This window comes from Siphateles boraxobius, unplaced genomic scaffold (genome assembly GCF_051911475.1).
Source record: "Siphateles boraxobius isolate OS27281-9 unplaced genomic scaffold, OSU_SipBor_1 24, whole genome shotgun sequence".
Taxonomy (NCBI): Eukaryota; Metazoa; Chordata; class Actinopteri; order Cypriniformes; family Leuciscidae; genus Siphateles; species Siphateles boraxobius.
Genome location: NW_027508855.1, coordinates 1,949,394 through 1,976,455, shown reverse-complemented (window position 1 = coordinate 1,976,455; position 27,062 = coordinate 1,949,394). Strand labels below are relative to the sequence as shown.

General features: G+C 37.0%; 1 protein-coding gene across 14 annotated transcripts in view; it reads right to left on the bottom strand.

Moving 5' to 3' along the window:
- Nucleotides 1-270: 270 nt before the first annotated feature.
- sh3glb2b (SH3-domain GRB2-like endophilin B2b) overlaps nt 271-27,062 on the bottom strand; it is a 29,699-nt gene continuing 2,907 nt past the window's right edge. Inside the window, exons 2-13 of one of the 14 annotated variants that reach the window (XM_077240700.1) lie at nt 26,877-27,026; nt 25,308-25,440; nt 19,443-19,576; nt 18,439-18,531; nt 12,417-12,479; nt 12,071-12,109; nt 10,595-10,618; nt 9,436-9,525; nt 8,173-8,273; nt 7,933-7,947; nt 7,430-7,676; nt 271-1,157 (exon numbers count right to left, since the gene is read on the bottom strand). In XM_077240700.1, coding sequence (XP_077096815.1) covers nt 1,050-1,157; nt 7,430-7,676; nt 7,933-7,947; nt 8,173-8,273; nt 9,436-9,525; nt 10,595-10,618; nt 12,071-12,109; nt 12,417-12,479; nt 18,439-18,531; nt 19,443-19,576; nt 25,308-25,440; nt 26,877-27,026 — 1,197 coding nt within the window. In that variant the 3' untranslated portion in view covers nt 271-1,049. The remainder of the gene's footprint in view (nt 1,158-7,429; nt 7,677-7,932; nt 7,948-8,172; nt 8,274-9,435; nt 9,526-10,594; nt 10,619-12,070; nt 12,110-12,416; nt 12,480-18,438; nt 18,532-19,442; nt 19,577-25,307; nt 25,441-26,876; nt 27,027-27,062) is intronic. The other 13 variants (XM_077240688.1, XM_077240689.1, XM_077240690.1 and 10 more) reach the window with 13 other exon arrangements.

The window sequence follows — 27,062 nt, the reverse complement described above, 5'->3', positions numbered from 1 at the left end:
TAAATGAAGGAATTTTGGAATCTTGTCTACACAAGACTCATCTTGACTGAGGTGAGTCGAATTTGTTTTGGAAAAACAATCTTTCCCAGCAGCCACACCAACTTGTCAGTGCAGTAGTGATGCAAATTTACAAGCATGATAAAGGCAAAATCTGTATTATTGGCAAACACTAACCGAGTGAGAATTAAAAACAAGACATTTTTAAATAGCATCTGACCACTAAGTATTGGACACGACCACCCCCATTAGATGACAACATCTAGATCAAGACCCAGTAAAACTCTCTTTATTAGATATTCAAATTGTATCCATTCAATATGCATTCCTTTTTGGAACAAGCACAGAACAAGCACAGAACACCAAGACAAAGGTGGGAAGGTGCTGACTGATCAGCTGTGAATGTGAATAAGTACTAATGAGGGTAAATAAATTAGATCTTTCGAATATGAATAGATCACAGACAGTAAACCACATATTGTACATCATAACACATCTAATATCTTTACAATCTTGTCAATCATTGACTAAACACAAAAATGCCTCTTTCGGAATCAAACACGCTGACATCAAATCAAGACCACTATATAAGCTTGATGAATGAGACGACATGCAAAGAAGCAAAGTCTAGATGTTTAGAGTCTTAGTGTCTTCAGAACATGATCACACACACAAACTTCAATCCAGCTCAAACACAAAGCTTTTCGGTTTGTTTTCTTCACTTTGAGGGGAAGAAAGACTTCATAGAAATCTAGCAGTCACAAATAAAATCAGTTATTTTAAGAACTGCCTTATTTAGGATTGTGTTCAAATAAAACAACATACACAGAACTATGGCCTAAAAAATAATACATATTTCTGCACAGTAATATCAGAACAAGACAAACCTAGATGTAAATCTAGGTATTACAAAAAACTAAATAGAGAAAATAAAGAAAAATAAAGAAAAATTAAATAGTAAGAAACCAAGTAAATTTAGTGTTCAGAAGTGCTTGAGTATTTGTTCATGCATAATTGAGTGTGACTTTGCATTTGTGGAGAATATGAGGCGTCTAGCTTAGGAGCTCCAAGTATGTGACAGGCACTTTGCCTTTCTGGTTGCCTCGCTCTCCAATAAGCCAGTCCGGGTCCATTCCGGGCACCGTGTACACCGTAATCAGCTACAGAAGAACAGAAAGAAACAGAGAAAGAAAAATCAAGAAGACACTTTGCTGAGGGCTGTCTGTGTTGCAATGGCCACAATCCTCCCGAATAACATTTGCAAACACCCCTTTGACGTCTTTTGAGGATTGAGTTTCATAGTCGTACATGTCAGGTTCAGATGGATCAATGAGCCTGAATCATATGAAACTGTCTGGCAGCCTTACATGAGGGAACAATAGAGATTGATAATTCCGACAGGGTTAAAGATTACAACCTTTCACTGTAAAAAAAGAAACGAAAAAGAAATGTGAAATTTAAAAAGAAAATAAATTTCTTTTTAAAAAAGAGGTTGCCAGAACTTCGCCGTAAAAAAATATCAACCAGCTAAAGTACTAAAATGCATTTTAGCTTTATAATAAAGAACCATTAAAAAAAACACAGGGAATGTCAATTTATGTTTGTTTTTTTCACTGTAAATTATGAGATGGCTGGTTGTTTTTCACTTCCAAAAACTGTAAAATTAAACTATACGAGAAATATATCAATATAGCCTTGGTCATTTCTAGGCATTGGCGCTTGCTTACAGATCTACCCACAGGCTCAGTACCCTCCTACTTCCATTCGTTCTTACGAGTCTACATCCCTACCAGAAGCCTACGATCGGTAAATGAGCAACAGCTCGTGGTACCATCGCAGAGAGACACAAAATCACTCTCCAGAAGATTTTCGTTCACTGTTTCTTTGTGAGCACTTAACCTCAAAAAACTATACTTTCACTTTCTTTTAATCCCTCCCTATTCTAGCTTATGCTACTCTAAGCAATGTCTAAAATTTGAACAATATCTCTTCACGAAGAATCGCTCACTGTATTCCTTTAAGTTGCTTTGGATAAAAGTGTCTGTAAAATGAATAAATGTAAATATCACTGTACAGTTACTCAGTTACTCATGTAACCTCAGTTACTCATGGAGCCTAGGTTTCCTTAGATAACGGGAACAAGCATCGTGTCAGTTGCTGACGCTATGCACTCGCACAGAAAAATGGCATTTCAGCCAACCAAAACGGGCGGCGCCACCTGCCTACATAAGTCAGGGCTGAATGTTATTTCATCAGCGCTGAATACAGCAAGCATCGACTCAGGCGCAAGTGCAAGGAGCACGGCCAGCTACGCAATGCTCATTCCCGTTATCTCAGGGAACCAAGGTTACGTGAGTAACCAAGACATTCCCTTTCAATAGAGTTCACTCACACTGCGTCAGTTTATGACGCTAAGGGGAAAACAATCTAATTGCGCAGTGCTACAAATGCAGATTTAAAAGGCCGTCCTGCGAGCCCAGTTCTTCAAGGTCAAGGGCCCTTAAATGGCTATTCATGGGCCAACACTAGAGTGGAAAATACCCAGGGTGAGGCAAGAATTCGTCCAAGATAGTTAGGCTCAGACCATGAGGTTGAGGGCTCTCACTCCAATGGGGCATTGTAAACACAAGGAGGCGTAAGCCAGCACTATCGCATCCACCATCCAACGGGATAGTCTTTGCTTCATAACTGGCAGCCCCTTAGTGTGGCCTCCGAAGCACACAAAAAACTGCTCTGATTGCTGGAAATGGCCAGACCGGGCAGAGTTATTATCAAGACTGCTCATTCACGGAAATGGGGTGTTACGTGCTAGCATTTTTGTTCCCTCCCCTTTTGTTATTGGTTGCAGTGTTTCTCCCCTCTTCTGTTGGATTCTTCCCGTTTCCCCGCTCTCTGCTATTTAAAGGGTAACTAAACCCCTGGTCAAAGCCTGACTCCACCCACTGGCAATATTTGAAAAATGCTGGAAAAGTGGGCAGAGCCCAGCGGAGATAGAGGCGACGAACCGAGGGCGGGGTTGAGCGGGGAGGGCGGGGCTGAGCGGGGGGGGGCGTGCACCTGAGACCCGCAGTGACAGCTGCTGTCAAACTAGCTAAAATGGAGTGACGCAAGTAGCTTTGCAACAGAGCGGTCATTTGAAGTCGAGAACTTTTCTCCCCAACCTTCACCTGAAGTGGAGGAGGGTGAATTGTCTGTGGACACCAGCTCAAACTGCGGTCTTGACTCCCGCATCGCGATCGGCATCCAATTATTCTTATATTCAGTCATTTTGAGGTAATTTTTTCCAGGATTATTATTAATATTACGTTCAATATATTTTGCTGCTATGTGAAAAAAATAATCAGCAAATCGTGCCGGCGCGTTTGTCGACACCAGAGGATTAACTTTAGCCTAATAAGAAGGAACATAAATTGTGATTAAAAATATATGCTCACTCACATCATGACGCCGCTGCAGTGGTGGAGTTCATGCAGGTATGAAGAGCAGCGTTTGGCAGCGCGAGCTGTGTGGAGAAGACCATTTCCACCTCCATTGCGTTGGAGAAGCAATCCCACGTAAAATGCAGGTTGCACACTGGAGCGATAGGCGAGATTAACTACCTAGGCTACACTAAATAATCTAAATAACTATATAAATGCTATGCTAACTAGATGCTAATATATACAGTATCTATCCTGATCGTTTTCAATACTTGTAATTCCAACTCCTGACTCGCTACAGTAGTTTTGACGGAACCAGATACCTTTATACCAGGGGCTGCCAAGGGCGTGGTGAGCTTGCACCAAGGGCGTGACCGAGTGACGTCAGAGAGTATTCTACGTCAGAGAGTACCCCTACTGCAGGAGCTTTCCGTTTAACCTGAAGAGGGCAGCACTCAGACGTTTTTACACCATATATTTGAAAATTAAAACACTTTATACCCAAATGTCAAAAAATGTACTCGAATCAATGAACAGCATTTATGAAGCTCCATTCTTACAGATAATTAACTAAAAAAAGTTTATTTTAGTGTTTAGTTACCCTTTAAAGTTTGTAGGTGCTGCTGCTGCTATTGGTCGGAGACAACAAATCATCGGCTGTGGTTCAGGATATAAAGGCACTCTGGAGAACGGAAGAGGAGGAGCTTGGAGTGTATTTGTTGGCTGTCCTACCGTTGTTGTTGAAAAGTACTGACTTTGTGGTGGTTTGCTTGCTTGCTTATTTGATGGTGTTTGCTCACTCTTGCTCACAGTCATGTGAGCGTGGATGGGGTGCGCCCCGCATCCAGCAGCTCTTGAAGGAAGGACAAGATTGACACAACGTCAAAGGATAAGGAATCTTCGTTCTCTGCATTGATCCATTGATAAAAAACAATCCCTTGGGCAAACTTGCGAAAAGATTTGTTTCAGGATTAGCATCCTGAATGGCCATCTTATCAGGACGCGATACCGATGCCTCCGATCGAGGATGGGCCTAAGGCCACCATCCTTCGGTGGAACGAAGAAGTAGTGGCTGTAAAACCCTGAAAAGCTGAGGGCCGACGGAACAATTTCTGAAGAATACAATCATAGTTACTCTAAATCAAAATTTGGACCACACCCTACGAGCAAATTGGAGTGAGTAACCTTGTTTGATCATTTCCAAGACCCATTCTGACACACCCAGAACGGCTTCCAAAGCCTGGCTTTGGGTGATGAGAGACTTGAGCGGCATGGGCTGCAGGTCGCTGCACTGGAGCGGGGGATCTACGCTCGTGCTGTTGCAAGAGCGAGTGAAGAGAAGTGTTCTTTTGTGAGGGTGTTTGTTTTTATTTTTTGGTTTGCTATAACAGCGAATAACTGCTCTTGTGCGCAAACATTTAGCGGGGAAACCCAGCACTGGCAACAAACACAGTGCTCTGCTTTGGGTTGAGGCTGAGCAGGCGAGCTGGACCGCTTTGGCAAGTAGCAGCACATACCTGTAGCCTGGCAAGCCAGACCTATCAAGATGTTAGGTCTGGGAACTCACAATTGGCATTCCTCAATCCGAGGGGCGGGATAAACAGTTGTCTACAACCAGGACAGCGCTACAACCAACCAGAGCAACGGACAGCTCTGGCTGAGTGAGTCCCATGCGTTTTTCCACCAGCGGAGCTAGTTGATAGGCCTATATTAAACTTTTGCCGTATCCGATCGTCAAAACTCCGAACACATCTTCCTTTTTTTAAGATTGACTTAAGTGACCTTCTCTTAACTCCAAGTCATCCAGAGTCGCGGCCAAAGCCGATTCGAAAGACCGCCGTTCGCCAGCAGCATCTTCTTTGTTTTCAAGTAGCAGATCACCTATGGAAATCACGCAGAACCGTCACAACTCTGCCGTCATTATGTTAAGCCCGCCCACCAACTCTATACACAATGTGATTGGCCTGACCAGAGTTTGGTTTTTCCAGCTCGAATGCCAACGTTGCTAGACCACACTTTGCTGCAAAATAATTTTTGCTGCCGCTAGAGTGTGTCTAGATTTCTAGGCTAACATACCTGTAGCTTGCGACAACTTCTGGGACACAGTGAAGTATTCGGAGAAGCCATCCATATGAAATAATGTCACTGGCAAATTCCTTCTTGGAACCCTGAAAAACAGACCAAACCGGGGGCACTGGTTTTTGCAGGAGAAGAGCATCAGTGAATGGGGAGAGTGATGCATTCAGTGATGCTCTGCTGTTAACTCCTCTCAAGCTCCTGAATCAGTCTCGCCTAATAGCTGCAGAGGAGAAGTGCCATTCTCAGCTGCGATTGCAGTCAGCACTGATAATCTGCTGCTGGGACTCTTCTAGTTTCAGCCTCAGAAGTCACGCCCACGGACCGTTGGCTGAATGTCTGATGCATATGGCACACTTATCTGGAAACATTTCCCGAGTTTCGAAGTCGTCATCAGGATGTCCGGGAGACCTGTGTTGCGTTCTTTAACGGTTCGCCTGGAAACAAATGCCGTGACGACAAACTCCTTCATGGAAGAAGGACGCCGTCATGTTTACAACTGTGACAATGAGCGCTTACCAGGATCAACTAAACGCTGGATTTTTAAAAGTATGTGAAATTCACTCCATTGTTGCAGTAAACTGGAACAACTTTCTTGAATTAATAATTTATAGATGCACACCGGTCTGTTATTGCAGGGACATTTTCAAGCCCCTAAATACGTCACAGAACAAAACAAACTGTGATTGGCTACGTTACATGTCAGTCAAACGTCCTTTTGGGCAGTCCCTTGACCAATGAAAGCTGCGATAGAGTCCAGACCTTCTGCCATCAGAAGGTCTGGCTACGCGAGACTAGGGAGCTTCCACAGCAAGCAGGAAGGCTTCTTCTGAGTCAGCGAGGAAATGATCTTTGTGCTGAAGGAGAAAGATTCTGACGATATGGCATTCAGCGCCATCTTATGTAGGAAGGGGGTGCCACCTGTTTTGCGAGCTGAAACGCCATTTGTCTGTGCAAGTGCAATCAGGCTTTGAGTGAACCGTATCAAAAGGGAACTTACTGTTAACCAATTAACAGGTGTTTACCGTAGCATTTTTCGTTAAACAATGAGTTTGAAATTATTTTTTACCAGCCCAATTCTTTAAACACAAGGTAATGTCACAGGGACTATAAACAAACTCACTTTTAAATTGACCATAGTAGGCAAGAAAAAAAAAGAAAAAAATCAGAAAGCAACAATGTAGAGAGCTAAATTTCAATAATTTAGAAAGCTACATTTGTATTATTTATTTTATAATAATTAAATTATTAATAATTATAATACAATTTATATAATTATTTATATTATGTATAATTATCTATTAATATTTCTATTTAAAATTAAATAGCTACAAAAATAACATCTATATAATTACTTATATCATGTATAATTATTTTTTAATATTTCAATTTATTCAAAATTAAATGGCTAAACAGATTCCATTAAAACAAATTCTCACTACATTACATACTAAACTTACTAAAAATCACTCATACTTATATGTGACCCTGGACCAAAAAACCAGTCACGTGAGGCTTTTTTTTTGCTTTCAATTACTTTCCATTGATGTATGGTTTGTTAGGATAGGAGAATATTTGGCTGACATACAACTATTTGAAAATCTGGAATCTGAGGGTGCAAAAAAATCGAAACATTGAGAAAATCACCTTTAAAGTTATCCACTTATGGTCGCGATTATGCTGCATTCACTTATAAAAATAAATGTTTTATATATTTATGGTAGGAAATTTACCAAAGATCTTCATGGAACATGATCTTTACCTAATATCCTAATGATTTTTGGCATAAAAGAAAATTCGTACAATGACCCATACAATGTATTGTTGGCTATTGCCACACATATACCCGTGCTACTTGTGACTGGTTTTGTGATCCAGGGTCACATATAATGTTATTGACTGTTAAGGAGGGAAAACAGATTTCGATCATACCCTACCTCATCAGAGAGAAGGGAAAGTTCACTTGTATCTGCAGCATCATAGTCATACAGCACTTTGGCCTTGCGAGTGCCAGTGGCGGGAGGCTTCACCTCCTCAATCTTCAGGGTGCTGGACTCAAGGGCATTGGAGGGGTTTGGGGGACGACTAGGTGAAGAAGCCCCAGGTAGAGTTGCAGTGGAAAGGGGAGAAGGGCCTGTCGACACCCCTGAAGTGGAGGCATTCACAGCAAAGGCATTAGGAAACCTGGAAGCAAAGATTCAAAATTAGACAGATTTCATTTAGGCTCTTATTCACATATAAACACACATAAATAGAGTGCATCACATATTGTAAATACAGATTTAAAAAAAGATTAACAACAGTCTTATGGGTTTGGAATGACATGAGGGTGAGTAAATGAGTAAGTGTAAAGGAATAAAAAAATTTGAATGAACCATCCCTTTAAATTTATTCTGTAAACTCTCTTCCTTTTTCAGCGTGATGAAAAAAAATTACTCACGTATCTCCGTTTGCACTGAGAATAGAGAAAAGAAAAAGCAGAAAAAAACCCGTTTATTTCAAGAAGTCTTGTGATTTTCTGAGTGAACCAGCTGCTAAAAAGGGAATGTGTGGGATGAACCCCGTGTTACTAATACTTGGTTTTGTCACATCTATCCATATCAAGAATAGACTAATGTGCACTGAAGTAAACTACCAAACTGTTTGTTTGTTGTTTGCAGTGATTAACTGAAGTTCTCACCTGCTCAGCTCTTTCTGAAGGTCCTGCATGTGCTTGTGACACTGTATGTAATAAGCAGCCTGTGCCTCCACAAATTCATGCAGACAACGCAAGTGGTTCACCTGCAATAGAAAATCTATTTGAAATGGTCTCTTTCTTTATGTCCTTATGTGGAAGACATATTAATAGTTTGGGGTAAGATTTTTTAAATGTGTTTGTCTCTTACGCTCACCAAGGCTGCAATTATTTTATCAAAAATAACAGTTTAAAAACGTAATATTATTACAATTTAAAATAACCAAATTTACTATTTGAATATATTTTAAAATGTAATTAAAATTAATTCTATTAAATCATTCTAAAATTCTGATTTGGTGCTCAAGTAACATTTTGTCTTCACTGTAACTTTTGATCAATTTAATGCATCCTTGCTGAATAAAAGTATCAATTAAATGATTAATCAAACTTTTAAAATGGTATTGTAAACTATTGTAAAGGTTTGGCAACTTGGCCATTAAAATGAGGTCACAACTTCAGGAGATTTTTGAGAGGTCTGTAAATAAGCAGAGCCTTAAAAATGATTGGTGATCCAAGCCATATTCTTTATAAGGAATATTAGCTGATGCCCTCGGGTAGGAGATATAGGGTACCATCCTGTTGAAAAGGTATATATTCTCTCTAATTCTAACATCAATTAAATTATTGAACAATAGGTAATTATTGATGTGTGGGTGAGGGTAGATGTGCATTGTTTTAGGTATTGTGTATTATTACACGGCTCTGTGGAATACTTGATTTTGATTGGTCAATCGCGCCATCCAGCGGTATGTTATTCCCTTTTGTGACTATTGTTTTGTACATTGTTGGATTACAAAATACAAACAAGTACGATTTTAAAACACTTTAATCTGAAATTAATATCGCTTATCTTCATTAGTATTTATGTGGCAAAATGCTGTGAAAAAAGTGACATGACTGTATACCGTATCTCTTAAATGTCGGGGTTCTCATCAGCCTGTCTGGGGATTATTTTGAGAGAACAACCGGCTGGATGTACATTATCCCTATATCTTAGGTGTACTGTAGTCTAATATTAGAATTGTGAAATGCCTGATGTATGCCATTTGGAAATGTTATGTTTTGTGTTGTATGGATGAAGTGTGACTGTATGGTGGATTGTTCTGCTCTCTAAATTGCCTAACTAACTAAGCCATTGCAATTTATTCTGTTTGCGCAATGTTTAAAATGAACAGTAGTGTGAGTGTGAAAAGCGCAGATACTCACATGTGTGCTGCTGATGCCCTCCAGCAGGAGGCGTGTCACCTCTGCCTGTCTGTCAAACTCAGTCTGAGCCACACGCAACTCATGCTCTGCCTGGTGGAGCCACAAACAAACATAAAAAGGAAAAATCACAGGACACATTATCCACTTACGTCAATTACTCTGTCTAGCCAACTAGGATTTGTTTTTTAATTGTTTCTTTTAGCCAATAAACAAGTTCTTCCTGTCCAGACAACTAACCTTGTTTTTCTTTCTTTCTTGTTTTATAGTAAAAAAAAAAAAAAAGTACTCAGCAACACAATCACTTTTGATTTGATATCATTTCATCTTTTCGTGAATCTTTAAAAATATAATTTTTTAGCTTGTTGCCACTTTTTGAAAGAGACAGTCGAGAGAGGACAGGAAATCATAGGGAGACAGAGGGGAAACGTAATGAGCACACAACACATGGCACACTTCTTAACTACAACCCACATCTCTCTCATGTCACGCATGGCTCAACATCTGCTCGTCATGAGCTCTAACCGCTTGCCACTCCCTCACTTAACACCATTCATGAATTGTTGGTGATTGTAATGCAATTAGGAAGAACATAAAACATGCAATTAGTAGAAAATTGAATTGTTTATAGAAAGTGAGCTTTGATTATATATGATGGTCAGGCGAATAATGTAATTTCTATGTTTCATGTAACATAGAAATAATGGGATGGGGGGGGGGGGGGGGGGGCTGATGGGATGGCTGCATTCTGCATCTGCTGTAAGAAAAATGTCTCTTTTGGCAAAAGGCAGCATAACAAATACAAATGTATCCACTCATAATCATAAATCATGATCATGTTGCCTTGACCTTTTTTTAACTCTTCTTATCATTTTTTAACAGAGCACATTATTATTGCTACTGCTTTATTTTTCTATATATCTTATATATATAGCAAAGTCTTAAATCATTATTGTTTATAAGAAAATCGAATTTTCTTCTTAAAGACCGACAGATGTATAGATTTGTGTACAGATGGAACTATATGCAGAAGAATATGATCATACACATATACAAACATTTACTACATAATTTAATATGCAGTGATTTATTGCTCCATGAGAACAAAAGCGAACAAAGACATGTCTAAAAACAGACAAATGTTCAGATGTGCAATACTCACTTTATCAACTTCCTCACTCCAGAGCTGGAACATGCAGCATAACAACAAGAGAAGAACAGTGATGACAACATACCTTTACATAGAGCCACTGTGAAAAATACTGACTAAAATTCTACATCAGAAAAAGAGACAGTCTAATGTAATCAGACATTTTTTTTTAAATAAAAATGAATGAAAAAAACAAGGTATTTTCCCCCCACATTCCACTGCAAATGTTCATCGCCGGGGTTTTTCATGTTTTGACTTATGCAATAACATGACATCAGTATGATTTCAAAGCAACAAATGCAAACTTTATTACAGGACGAGTCAAAAGTTTGGACATGCTTGAACCTGAATTTGCTTCTTAAATACTTATTGAAACAAAACCCAAAATATATTTGTGTGTGTATACATAAGTGCTACAGTCAATCAATTAAAAATAAACATTTTTATATTGTAATATGTTCTAATTGTCTCAATTAAATAGATTTTTCCCTCAATTTTGTCCATTAATTACAGCCATTCAACATTACAGTTTAATTAAAAGTTATAAAATCGTCTTTTAAGTGAACTAAAAACAATCTTCACATAAACCCATTGTACTAAATGACACATTTAGCTGTGCCTTTAATAATTCAAGGCTCAACGCTAAGGCTTTTTTCTACCGGCCCAGGGTCGGTTCTGATTTTTACCTGCCCTGCTAAAATGCACACAAAAAAAAGTTTTTGTTTTCGTATTTTGACCATTACCTTTTCAAACAGTGATCAGGTAGGTCTAATTGGAAAATATACAGAAATTGAATAATTTCTTGAATAATTTCTGTACAGTATTCACTGCATAAATTATAATTTGAATATAAATTTTTCTTAAAATAAAATAATTTTTTTAAATCTTAAATTTTTCTTAAATCTTTTCTCTTAAAAAGCCAACCTATGTATGTATTTACAGGGTCAAACTTTAAGTCTAAGCATTCATGAATTACATCCATTAAGGGGGGGGGGGGGGGGGAGGACAGGCAACATTGACAGTTAAGAGGTTAATGGCTTCCCACATTTAATAATATTTGTAAAGAGTGAGTAGCTGTGTCCAAACTTTTGAGCTGTGATATATATAATATATATAAAATGACACACACAAACTACAACCCACTATTATGTATTACTAGGACTAATCAACTGATTACACGTGTATTGCATCTCCTGTTGCCAAAACATTAATCAGTCACACAGGGAAAGACACACAGGCACACAACACTGGAAGACGTGAGACGTAAATAAGACAATGTTACTGGGGTAAACGCACAACACTGACAGAGAAAAAAGAAAGGACTAGTTTTTAAACAATGGGTTAACATCTTTGACAAGTTTTGAAAGGAGATGCTACCATCACTGAGCTGCTGACGAGACACACACAATAACTACTGCATGTCTCGAAGTACACTACTCTAAGAGGGGTTTAACTTAAGGCTTCACTTCAGATTCAAGTTCATACAACCTTTTCTCTGTCATATGAATCACCGACTTCACTATCCCACTGTGTGGAATGAAAAAGTAAGACATGATGGGACGATGGAAAGCTCAAAGCTGTTAGGTGTAATCAGGGAGACTTATTTATTCATTCATTCATTGCTCTAGTAATGCTTTTCATCCAAAACAACAGTACAGTGTTATACCACCCACATTAAAGAACAGACTGTTGGAGGACATCCTGCAAATTATCAGTGGGGAAATATATACAAATAAGGGTCATGTAGAAAATGCGAGAAAGAAACAGAGAGACTGTGTGTGTGTGTGTGTGGGGGGGGGGCATTTCTAATGCTAAGGGTCTACAGCCTTCTTACCGCAGATGCACTGGCGGACAGAACATAATTGCGTGGCCTAGTCTCCTGAAAGTCAGGCGCAGCCTACAGGTGGAGGGGGAAAAACAGAGTTTTACAGAGAATCATGCGTCCACATGAACTAACCCAGCAAACAGCACTATCTTCAAATGAAAGTAAAAAAAGAAAAACACACACACACGACAAGCTAGCCTTTAACCTCTGCCACACACAAAAACACGGAATTTAGGAGGGCAGATTTTTTTTTATCACTTCACCCTGATAAAATAAAATATAAAGCGTAACGATTTGTTTGTATTTTGTTATTGTGACTCAATCTGTTTTCAGTGGTTTTTACTCATAATCTTGTTTCAGTGCTTCAGTGTTTAAGTATCCAACACATTACTTCCAATAAATAGTAATAATTGTAATTTGTCTTTGTCTTTTGCATAAGTTATGAATTGTAAACAATAATTGTGATGTAGACTACAAAAGCAGTTTTTCCTTTGTAACCTTTGCACTGCTGTGTATCATGAAGAGCACAATGCTCTGGTCTCCATGTGCCTTGACAAGCCCTTATTATATGGTAATTAATATAAATATTATATGGTATTGAAATAGTTCAAAATAGATAAGATTGTTTCTGACTGTGGCATGAATCATCATCTATTAGTTTCCTAATATGCTGAGCACAATTACTTGTTGAATGATACAATGATACATACTTTGTTGAATGATACATTTATGAAAAGTAATTTACAGCATATGCTCAGCACTTCAAATCAATAAAAAGAATAAACACCAATACATCTGACTAATAGTGTTTGATATTTTAACAAGTTTAAACTACACCATTCCATATAACAGGGGTTCCCAACCTTTCCCAATCCTGTGCCTTAGTACCTCCTGAAATTTAGATTCAAAAAAGCACACACACACACACACACACACACACACACACACACACACACACACACACACACACACACACACACACACACACACACACACACACACACACACACACACACACACACACACACACACACACACACACACACACACACACACACACACACACACACACATTATATAAATACATTTGTGGTCAGAATTATTGGCACCTCTGGTAAATGTGATCAAGGATGGCTGTATCCATGTTTGCGCTTCTTCTCTTCAGTTCGCTCCACTCATTTTCTATAGGGTTCAGGTCACAGGACTGGGATGGTCTTGACAGAAGCTTCATTTTGTGCTCAGTGTCACATGTTTGTGTTGATTTTGATGTTTGTTTTGGACCGTTGTCATGATGGAAGATCCAACCATGGCTCATTATAAGATTTCTAGCAGAGGCCGTCAGGTTTTGATTTTTTATCTGTTGGAATTTACTAGAATCCATGATGCCATGTATCTGAACAAGATGTCTAGGACCTCCAACTAAAAAATAGGCCCACAACATTAAAGATTCAGCGGTATATTTAACTGTGGGCATGGGGTACTTTTTTATCCCTGTTTGCACCAAACCTTTCTGGTGTGTTTGCTGGCAAAAAGCTATTTTTTTTGTCTAATCTAAATATAGAACAAAGTCCATTTTTAAGTGAATTGTATATGCTGGAGTTTGGTTTTGGATGGGCGAGGACGACTTCCCAAACAACATGTGGTGATAACAGGGGTTGTTTGATTTTTTATGGTTTCTGACCCCCAAGACTCAACTAATCTTTAGAGTCTTCAGCAACTCAAACTTTCCTCCTCGCCGTGCATAAGCAAGGGATAATCCACGGCTAGCTGTGCATTAAACGATTTTAAAGCACGATGTGGAGGCAAAGAACCGTCCAACACGAAGCGGAGAACTGCCAGACGCGAAGTGCATTAAAATAACTTAATGCACAGCTAGCCGTATAATATCCCGCTTATACCATGGACATTTGCACATATGCAGTGCAGATTTATTTATACAGCCATTTTTTATCATATTTACCAGGGGCGTCAATAATTCTGACCACAACTGTGTGTATGTTGTGTGTGTGTTCTGTGTGTGTGTGTGTGTGTGTGTGTGTGTGTGTGTGTGTGTGTGTGTGTGTGTGTGTGTGTGTGTGTGTGTGTGTGTGTGTGTGTGTGTGTGTGTGTGTGTGTGTGTGTGTGTCAAGTCAAGTCAAGTCAAATATATTTATATAGCGCTTTTCACAATACAGATTGTATCAAAGCTGCTTCACAGTATCAATCAAAACAACTTAACAATGTTTGTTTATTACTGGAAAAAAAAGACATCCAAGTTTGGTAGAGCTAATCAATGGTATGATTGGTTAATTAATTTGAATATCCCCAACTGAGCAAGCCAAAGGCAACAGTGGCAAGGAACCGAAAAACTCCATCCAGTGACCTAATGGTGTCCTAACACCCCATCAAATGACCCAATGGAGAAAAAAAAACCTTGGGAGAACCCAGGCTCAGTCGGGGGCCAGTTCTCCTCTGGCGTTTATGAACTAGAGGCCGAATTTACAGTAACTGTAAGATAAAAATTTATATGAATGCCTGGCTAAATAGATGCGTCTTCAGTCTAGTTTTAAACTGGGAGAGAGAGTCTGAGCTACGAACAATATCAGGAAGGCTATTACAGAGCTTTGGAGCTAAATGTGAAAATGCTCTGCCTCCTTTGGTGGATCTGGATATCCTAGGAATGACCAGAAGCCTCGAATCTAGTGATCTTAAAGAGCGCGATGGATTGTAAGGCGATAGAAGATCCGTTAAATAGACTGGAGCTAAACCATTTAGAGCTTTGTAAGTCAAAAGCAATATCTTGTATTTAATACGGAACTTTATAGGTAACTTTATATGATCATATTTTCTTGATCTAGTAAGAACTCTAGCGGCTGCATTTTGGACTAACTGTAGCTTGTTTATTGAAGATGCAGGACAACCAGCTAATAAAGCATTACAGTAATCTAGTCTCGAGGTCATGAATGCATGAACTAACTTTTCTGCATCAGAGACTGATAGCATATTACGTAGCTTAGCAATGTTTCTAAGGTGGAAAAAGGCTTTTTTTGTAACAAATGAAATATGCTTTTCAAAAGACAGGTTGCGGTCTAGTATAACACCCAGGTCTTTTACTGTAGCGGATAAAGTAACAGGGCATCCTACTATGTTAAAGTCGTGCTGTGAAGGGTTTTGTGGACGGTTTTTAGAACCGATAAGTATTACCTCTGTCTTGTCTGGATTTTATAAAAGAAAATTACGCGTCATCCAATCTTTTATATCATTAACACAATCTGTCAATTTGGATAATTTAGCGTATTCATCTGGCCGTGATGAAATATATATTTGAGTGTCATCAGCATAACAATGGAAACTAATTCCATGTTTCCTTAGAATATTACCAAGTGGCAGCATATATATTGAGAATAATAAAGGGCCTAACACAGATCCCTGCGGCACTCCATAGTTTGCCGAAGTTATAATCGATTTTTCTCCATTTAAGTAGACGAAATGGTAGCGGTCAGATAAGTATGACCTGAACCAGCTTAATGCTTGTCCTTGAACACCAGTGTAATTTTGTAGTCGATCTAAGAGTATTGTGTGATCTATAGTATCGAACGCAGCACTAAGATCAAGTAAAACTAGTACTGAGATACAGCCTTGGTCCGAAGCTAAAAGTAAATCATTTGTGATTCTAACAAGCGCAGTTTCAGTGCTATGATGTGGCCTGAATCCAGACTGAAACTTTTCATAGATGTCGTTTTCTTGCAAGAAAGAGCCGAGTTGAGCAGACACAACTTTTTCTAATATTTTTGACATAAATGGAAGATTCGAAATGGGTCTGTAATTTGCTAGGTTATTTGGATCTAATTGTAGTTTCTTAATAAGAGGTTTTATAACTGCCAGCTTGAACGTTCTTGGAACATGACCTAAAGATAAAGATGAGTTAATAATATTGAGAAGAGGCTCTTCCACTATAGGTAACACTTCTTTCAGTAGTTCAGTTGGTATAGGATCTAATAAACATGTTGTTGTTTTAGATGAGGTGATAAGTTTATTTAACTCTTTTTGTTCTATGGTTGTAAAGCATTGTAATTGTTCTTGCGGGGTGATAATTGCGGCTGAATTATAAGGCGCGAGCAGAGATCGAACGTTTACGATTTTGATTCTGATGCTTTCAATTTTCTCGGTGAAGAAGTTCATGAAATCATTACTACTAAACTGTAACGAGGTATTTTGTTCAGACGACGTCTGTTTATTTGTTAGTCTAGCCACGGTATTAAATAAAAACCTTGGATGTGTGTCCGGCGCGCGAGCGTGTGTGAGTGAGTTTGTGTGTATACAGGGCTTGACATTAACGTTTTTTGCTCACCAGCCACTGTAGCTAGTGGTTGTCCAAAAAGTTACCCGCCGCTCAGCATTTTCACAGGCCACAATTTTGTTGTTGGGAAATTACGTTTTATTAGAGGTGTGGCGATACACATCGGTTTATTTATTAATTTAGGTAATAAAAATAGACCTAAGTGAATATTAGCCTTTCGAATGACTTCAAATGCATAATAATGGATTTAATAATGCGAGAATAATTGGTTCAAATAAAGTATCAAAAGCAAGTAATCATTTGGTTTTATTTAACAACTGTTAAAATAATTAATGTGCATAATATAAATATAATCAACTTATGTACATTACTTTTTACAATAAATGGCTGCAGAGGGTGCCAATGGCCTGCTGATTGTTGTTGTTACACTTTACAACGTAATCAAATCCTTGTTTTAATCAATTGTCTACTTAATTTTTAATATTTATCTACTTCTTTACAATATAAATGCCACAACCAGTATGAATCGGGTGTAATGATGCACGTTGAGTTCCAAGACAAACATTATAAGGAACCTAAACTCACAGCATTTGCAGAGATGGAGTAAAAGCACATATATTTATTTAATTGAATATAAAATTCAACCTGTCAAAGTGGCTAGTGAGAATGAATGCGTTACACGCCTCTGCGTAAAATCCACCTGTATTTGGCAGGATGGTGGGTGTTAATGTCAAGCCCTGTATATATATATATATATAATTTTTTTCCTTCTGTTGGACTTACTTTTGAAAGGTTACATACAGTAGTCAACATTTGAAGTGGATCAAAACCATTCAAAGTTGTACAAGAATTTTGAGCAATCACCGTTCTTGTCTAAGGACAACTTTGATGAACTTTTTTGATCTACTTCAAATGTTGACTACTGTGTATATATATAGTAACTGCTAGCATGAGCCAGGATGCCAAGGATGAAAGACAGAAAACACACACAAACTCGGAAACTCACATCTCCCTCACACTGTGCAAATGACAACAGAGAGACGTGTTAGTGAATACATGGATAGGAAAAGATCCGACTCAGAGCACACAATCAAATATATGTGATTATTGGAAAGTAGGCATGGTAAATATGGTACTCGCTTTAAACAAGATTTAAACAAAAAGACTAATGCAGTATAACAATGATTAGTTTTCTGTCGATGAATGTATTCAAATAGTTGCTCACCTGTAATAAAACATAATATATTACAACGACTTTGGTGTTTCCATGGTTTCTACAAAATAAAACCGTAAATCGAGGTTAACACGGGTATGATGTCATTGATAGGTGACGCACGGACATGGTCAGTGTCCTGGTTAAAACCGCTTATTTCTCTGGAATTAAACATTCTTAGATACATTTGGGACAATGTAAGTACACAAATCAACAAAATATATAACATTTTTCTAGTGGTTTTTGGATATTTTGATCCAAAAATTTCACATAGTGTGTCTGGGTTTTTTCTTCTTCCAACTTTCAGTGTTCGATCACACTAACATTGCACTTACAGTCGTCACTGATAACCTCATGATGGGCTGTGGGCTAGAATGCATATTCTTGATTATTCATGGCATACTTTCTGAATTGTCCCTTGAGAGATTTGAATCCTATATTGACAGCTCATAAGTGCTTCATGATAAGTGGGTGGTAGGGGCTATAAAAATAAACATGAGGAATGTGATGATGATTGAATAAGTGTAAATAAACCTTACTGCAGCCTTGGCCTCTGCTGACTTTGCTTTCTTGAGTCGAGCTTTGCAAACATCTAGGTCAAGGCGCCGGTTCTCAAGCAGTCTTCTCTCTTTCTGAAAACAAAACATACAGACCTTTGAGAAAAAGAATGTGCGCTTAACTGTATCGAATGTGTATTTGTATTGTACTTTGCATCATAAAAGTAAATTTTTTTTAAAACAGTCCATGCAGACAATACTAATCAAATAAAAGGGCACTTAAATGTACTAAAAGGGAGTACAGTTTCCTGACCATTTCTTAACATATTTAGTCTGTTAACTGTCAGTGTCGCATGTAGCATAGCACAAACATTGAGGTTTTTTAGTATCAACTTTAAATTTGGAACTAAACTTGGTTAAACATTTAGCTTTAATTTTTTAGCAATTATTTTGTAAAATATATATATATATATATATATATAGTATAACATAAGATATGTTTAGTTCAGCACATTTACTAACAGTAAACTGAAACTTCTATAACTTCACACTTTCATGTTAAGTGCTTTCACTTCTGCACTAATCTGCTGAGTGTCGTCTTTAAAAAAAGACCAACCTTAGGTCTGTATTCCAAAGCATTCATGAATTACTCATTTAAGTTCAGACAAGTGACCAGGTGACAGTTAACACGAAAGTACACGTTAAATCAAATAATCTTTTGTCAGGCTTTAAAGAAGTACTCTTATTTTGATGGGTTGAACAAGCTAAAGCACATGTAAAGTATTTGATCATAAATTTAACTGTAGTGTGTTATTCAATATTACATTTGAAGTTATGTACTAAAATGTAACTTAACTGTCAAATTTTAACTTTTGTGGTCAGGATATTCTTCAATTCAAAAGCAGTAACCATTAACTATTTTACAGAGATAAGCGTCCAAAAGAAAAATCTGATTTTAACTAACAGATTTTATCAGCCAATGTATGTTAGCCAACATACTAGATGGAAGTGAACCATCTAATGCCAAGATTCTGAATTTCACTTACAGAAATCGTTTTCCAGTCACCCTCTAGAAAGTTCCTCAGAGGTGTGAGGAAGTTGATGGCTGATGTATGTAAGAATTCCCGCTCTGCTCCACCTAACCTCTTCTGAAACTCTCCAACAGTGATCAAAGTACTGCCTGGTAAACAATCACAAAACATAACATTACATACAATTCCATAACATTTTCAATGTTTTCCAAGCTTGTTTAACTAACCAAGAACATTTCATGGAAATTTGGTTTGCACATTTCTGCACAACTCATTTTGATGGGAGTAGAATATTGTGTGATATGATTATCAGATGTAGACAAAACAATCTTTTGACTAATCTCACCTTGTTACGCATGTAGGCATCTTAATCATTCAGCCTGATGAATGTACTCTTTAGTCACAGCCTACACTCAATGAATCACTTATGAATAGGGCTGCACGATTTGGGGAAAATGTCATTTGCCATTATTGAAGTCAATGTCTAAAAAATGTCTGGATTTTTTCATGTTTCTATATATAATTATTTATTTTGGTAGTGGTCCTGATTTTTTTTTATTTTTAAAAAATTGACATGATTATATTAATTTAAATATTTAACAGCCATTATTATTTTAAATTATTAGGGGTGTAACAATATATCGCAATACAAAAATGCAACAATATGTATCGTGAATAGTGGCAATCTGTATTGTGCATAGTTCGACCAAAATTAAAATTACTATGCGAGAAAAAAATTCAAGTTTACATAGTTTTAGTTTCAGTACTACATTAAACTACTATATATAATGTAAAATGCAATATTTGTGGGTCCTGATGATGCCAAATGTCTCATATAACCAGTAAAGAGTGGCCTACATTATTTTAAATATATCTAGTCAGTGACAGAGTGCAAGCATATTCGTCTAAAATAATTCTGTATTTCCAGCTTCAGAATCATGAATATTTTTATTCTGGTGTCACCATTGTCCTCTACATTGGGTTACCAGCACCAAGTCCAAGCCTATTAATTTCTATGGGGTGAGAATTGTTGCATTATTCCAAATAAATAGATTATGATCCACAAATAAATATAAAGAGATTCACAAAAATATATCAAATTGACAAATAAATAGATTAAGATCCACAAATAAATGTATAGAGTTTCACAAAAAGTTATACAACTCACAAATAAATAAAATGAGATTTGCAAATAAAAAAATATATTTATAAATGTGTTTTATGCCGCAAACACAACTCTGCCTGGCATTTATTTGTGAACCGCTTTCTGTGCATTTGTAAATCCCCTCACGCATTTGTCAATCGGTTCCTTTGAATTTGTAAATCCCGTCACGCATTTGTGAATCGGTTCCTGTGCATTTGTAAATCCCCTCACGCATTTGTGGATTTTGAAACACTTCTAGCGTCGACGTGCAGACAAACCCACAAATAAGTGGACTCCACCCACCCGTGGAGCCCAGCTGTAATAGGAGCTTCATTCAAATGAGCTGTTTTTGTGGTTAAAACACCCCGTTTCCAAAAGATTTTTGGAGTTTAAGGCTTCTTTATATTTATTATTCTTTATTATTAACTCAGGATTACACACAAATGATCGTCACGCAAAATAGCCGATTATCTTCCCTGCCGTAGCAGTTTCAAATCATGTAAAACTAACATGTTTGCAATGTTAACACATTTTGCCCATGACGTCCCTACTCAAACTCTAACGAAATCCAAATTTTAAACATATTTTACTGAAGCAATATTATGGGCCTTATAGCCTTTCACTTCCTATTTGAGCCAATGCAGATGAACGAGGGAAGTTATTTTAGGGCAAGACCACTCTGATTGTAAAGCCTAACGTGATTGGTTGTAGCGAGAACGTGCTATGATTGGTCAGCTAAATGTGGCCGTTATCTGATTGGCTTGAGTAAACGGTGGGTGGAGTCCACTTATTTGTGGATTTGTCTGCACATCGACGATAGAAGCGTTTCAAAATCCACAAATGCGTGAGGGGATTTACAAATGCACAAAAAACGGTTCACAAATAAATGCCAGGCAGAGTTGTGTTTGTGGTATAAATAATTATATTTTTTATTTGCAAATCTCATTCTATTTATTTGTGAGTTTTATAATTATTTGTGAAACTCTTTACATTTATTTGTGGATCTTAATCTATTTATTTGTCAATTTTATATATTTTTGTGAATCTCTTTACATTTATTCGTGGATCATGATCTATTTATTTGGAATAATGCAACAATTCTAGCCCCATAAATTTCCACCCCCTATAAAACACCAAATTTAGCATTTTAATCAACAGTACATTTTTTGTTAACCTTTTACCATATGTCTTACCATATCGTAATAATCTCGCATTGTGAGTTCAGTATTGTGATATGTATTGAATCATGACATGCGGGTATCATAGCACCCCTATACAGATATAAAATGTTTACAGAATCATACACAATCACTTAGAACAGGGATGGGCAACTTCGGTCCTGGAGGGCCACTGTCCTGCAGTTTCGCTCCAACCCTAATTAAACACATCCGAACAAGCTAATCAATGTTTTTAGGATTACTAGAAAAGAGTTTTTGTCAGGGTTGGAGCTAAACTCTGCAGGACAGTGGCCCTCCAGGACCGGAGATGCCCATCCCTGACTTAGAAAATTCTAACCTTAAAGGATCTGTGAAAAACTGTTTGCAAATAATCTCTGTTTAGATAGGGCACGTGCGCCATCTAGTGACATATAGCTTGTGGCAAAACATTAATTTGATTTGGAGACTTGCATTGCTAGATTACTTCAAAATGCAGCTTAGTATATAACAATCACTGGTCAAGAATCAAACAAATCATAGATTAATTTTTGTCATGTCAGAAGCGTAACAGTGGAAAACAGAAGAAAAAAAAAAAGATGAGAGCTTGGGCAGCAGAGATCCTGACTCACATTGTGCCATAGGCAAGGTCAGGCATGAGGCACAGCATCCATCCCAGAGCAATTGAGTAAAAAAAAATATATATATATATATATATATATATATATATATATATATATATATATATATATATATATATATTACTTTTTTTATTTTATTAATTAATATGTACTGGCTTCAATAGTAGGTTAAAAAATATATAATTTTCAAGGTCACACTTTATATTAGGTGTCTTTAACTACAATGTACTTACAAACAATTGTTTGCTACAATGTTCTTATTGTGTTCATGTTGTATTGCAAAACACTTTTGCTGCTATTAAGATGTTATACAGATAAGGTTAGGGACAGGTTAAGTGATATTGGTTTGGGTTAAGGGAAGGGTCAACAGTGTGATTATACTGTATAAGTGCAGGTATTTTTTAAACTTTGGACAAAAACTTATAAAATTTGAAGCTTTGGAGCACAGACTTAAGCTTGGTCACATTTTAAATCAGACCCTTGGCAGAAGTAAAAAAAATACAAATTTTAAAAAAAGTTAAACTTTTTTTTTAAATGGAACAAAAAAGGTTAGAGGGGCTAGGTTTACAAAATGATTTATGAACATTATTTTATATTGATATATATATATTTAATAAAACTTGTTGAATTCAAAAACTGCTAGAAAATCAAAGCCATTAATCTAAACAAGTTGTGTTCCAAATTTGAGGTTGATATCTCAAAAAATTAGCTTTCAGTAAGATTTTGTTTGGGCGCAATATCATATTTTTCCAATTAAATGCCAGCAAAGCTGCACTGGAACACAGAGCTCTGAGATTTGGGTTTTGCAGTACAGTACAGTTTTTCTCTCTCATTTATTACACGCATACAAACCACACTCCAATTTGCTCTATAATATGCAGAAGCAGAAAACAGGAAAAAAGCAAACCTGTTAACCGTTGCCAGAGCGTCGGCGCACTGAAGCGTTTTTTTTTTATTTAGTTCAAATTTACTATCAGATTTAATGTTATATCTTGACAAACTATACATCATTAAAAAGATATAAGACTCAAGATTCAGTATTTGACCACTATTGTATTCTGAGAAACTTATAGTGGCAGTTATGTCTTAATTTGTGTCAGGAGTTATGAAATGAAAAAATGAGTCGATACCTTTAATATGAATTATGAGCGTCAGCTGGTCCATTCATAAAAAACACTCCGTGCTGTCGTCATGACAGTGATTCACAAAACAACGTCCCTCAGGGCTTTAGCTCAAAAATGTGCAGACTTGGAGAAATATTGATATATTCTCATTGATTCACATCATATTTCTATAGACAGGAATAATATTTATTGAATTTATACCCAAATGCGTCGATGTAATCATTATGATCGCTTCTTACTGAGATGTGCTGTGTTTTCAATTCATACCAATAGCCTGAGGGCGCTATATGCACACTAATAGTCCATATATGGATCACGAAGAAGACCCATAGTCATGTGACAATCCAGACGTCACCTCGATACAGAAAGTAGCTGACAGAGATCGCTGTAACATGCAGATAAAGATGTTTTGAAGACAATAAACATGATTGCAATGATATTTGAGTTACCTGTGTTCTTCAAGCCATGTCAGGTATTTCATAATAATAGATTATATTTATAATGTAATGCTAATCGATATAGATTTCATCATCGTGTAGAACACTATAAATAATAAATTTTCTGTCGGATTTTTTTTTATCTGAAGCCAAATTAGATCACATAAGATTATTTAAAACACTCGACTTGCGTTATAAAGTAAGTTTGGAGCACAAACATGGTTTTAATCTCATAAATGGTCGTGTATTGATGGTGTGCTAAGCTAACATGCTAGCTAGCCCAGGTGCACCTGCCACCAGCAGGATTGATTTATGATTTTTTTCTAAATAGGAATGCTTACTGAAATGTTTCAGTATATTTGATACCAGTTTCAAATATTTAGTGAGAACTTTGATCAAATTAATTAGGGTTTGAAACCCTATGAATAGCCAGTCGTTAGTAGCTAATGCAGACAAAAGAAATGCATATTTAGAGCCATAACCAGTCTGGAGAGGTGTAAATGTGTGCAGGGGAGACTGACTCTGAATGGGGCTCGTTTACACCACAAAATAATAGAGACAATAGACTGAATAGATGACTCAGAAGATGACTAAACATCAGTTTGCATTTTAGAGTCTAATCAAAATAAAGTAATTTGACATGATCTTGAAAAAACATTTAACTAAATACAGAGTTTTAGACTTATCATTTTCAGATTTTAAATATAAAATGGTCACACATATGGCTTTAGCTGCAGTGCATTTCTAGATTGCTCCAGGGCCAACTTCAATTTTATTTTTATGAAGATGTTTCATAAAAATAAATTTCTAATAACTTTACAAAACTTTGAAGCTATTTAAACATTTTTTTCATTATGACAATAATTAATTCTACATTTACATTAAACTACTAGGTGTCAGCTTTCAGATGAGATCATACTTGTGCTTTTAGTGCAAAGGGTTCATGAACTGTATCTGTTTAAGTTTGGGTATGCCATTTCTGGGGATTTTTCAAAAGTGGCCTTGAAGGTTAACAGGTTAAGCTTTATAATACAAGCTTTATAGGCCAAACCTGATCAAATGGCACCATCTTGTAAAATATTTTAATTCTGAAGCCTTGCCAACAGAATGAAAGCCTATTAGCAAAGACTGCATCATGTTACAGTTAAATGGCCTAGTGATAAAAAATTGGGACAGTTTTGTACTTAAGGTCCTGAGTGTGTGCCTAGAGTAAAATAGGTTTATTAAAGAAATTTAAATTAATAGTAAAATTCCAATAAAACTACAGACTTGTGCCAAAATGTAAGCAGTTGGCATTAATGCACGCAAAATGATAATTAAAAAAAAAAAACTGAAAAAGGGTTAAATATTATTAATTTTCCTCTGGTTGGTTGTACGAACCATATGGAGTTCCTGGCCCAAATTCCTTAGCAGCATCCTGCATATACTGTCCCAGCAGCTCTGCATTGGTGGTTCTGGATGGGATCTTTCTGTCTAATTTCTCATAGAAGAACTCTTCAATACGGGCACCTAAGTAGAGATTCATATCAGTAAGATGGACATCATGCTTTATTTAGTCAGTTTATTCAGATTTGAAAACCAGATCTGGTTAAAATATTCAGATGACTGAAGAACAAGCTTGAGCTTGTGTGTTGTGTCTGGCTAAAACCACAAGATTCATCCTCCTTTTTCAAACAAACTATCATGACAAAGGCATAGTGAGAAGAGCGAAATCCACATGTTGTGTCTAAAAAACTAAACATCATTCATTGGGGGAAGGAATTAAACTGGTGACCTAAAGCACAGGACATGTGGAGTAGAGACAAGACTTACCAGTTTGGTCAACTGGAGCATGGAGAAAGTTAGAAAGAACAGGTTAGTGTTCTTACTAGTACACAATCACTAGGTCATCAGAACCACTTGCAATTACTTTAAAAAACTTAAACACTGCAAGGTACTGGAGTCAAAGTTAAGTTCTAAAGCATCTGAAACCCGTGGCCTTATCAATGATCCAGGAATTATAACGGAGTATTAATATAAAATATTTTTTGTTGTTTACTCCGTTGTTTGCAGTCGACATAAAAACAGATTTTTGACTCAAATGTAAGAGATATACACTACTGTTCAAAAGTTTGGGGGTGGGTAAGATGTTTAATGTTTTTGAATGAGCTCATTTATGTTCACCAAAGAAATCATTCTGATATGCTGATTTGGAGCACAAGAAACATTTCTTATTATTTTCAATGTTAAAAACAGTTGTGCGGTCTAATATTGTTACTATTGTGACATGTTTTAAAGAATATGAAGTTCAAAAGAACAGCATTTACTTGAAACATAATTTTTTGGTAGCAATAAAGAAGTCTTTGCTGTCACCTTTGATCGATTTAATGTGACCTCGCTGAATAAAAGTATTAATTAATATAAAACATTTGAACAGTAGTTAGGAAACAAGAAATTTAGCAGACAGTTTTATCCAAAGTGCCTTCCAGTACACTTATGACAGGGAAAGTCCCGCTTCAGTAACAGCTCAGATTTAACCGCTATGCCAGTTTGATGTCCATCTCAGCACCCTTGTTTAACATTGCATTCACATAACGTGATACCACCTGACATGGTGACACCTGAGAACCATTGCTGTTTTAAGATGGTTGTCAGGCATTATATTTCACTGGCTGGCTGTACAAGAATTAAGCAGACATTTGATTTCTCAAATTCTTTTTTTTTTTTTGTGCAGATACATGGTGTAATCAACCAAATGGTGACATTAAAGTAAATTGATTCAGAAGCTAACAAACAGATGTTCCGGTTCATCATGTTAATGGGAAATGTCAACAACATGAGACATTTTCCAACACATTTAAGGCCACGCATTCCAAACCATATTCAATAACAAAATATTTTCTTTAAGAAAATGCAATACAGGGGCTTAGGCATACGACCAAAGATCTTAAACATTAAATGCCCATGTAGATTCTTACTTGGGTTGGGTTGAAGCAGCACCTCTGTCTGTCTGAAGATCTTTTCGGTCCAGTTTTTGGTGCAGTCTGCTCGAGCGATCAGGTTCTCCAGATGCGCATCTAGCTCAGTCTTTTCTGCCTGCCCAAGCTTCTCCTCTGTGTACTGAAGAACACACGAAACAATTGAGACTGCCAAACC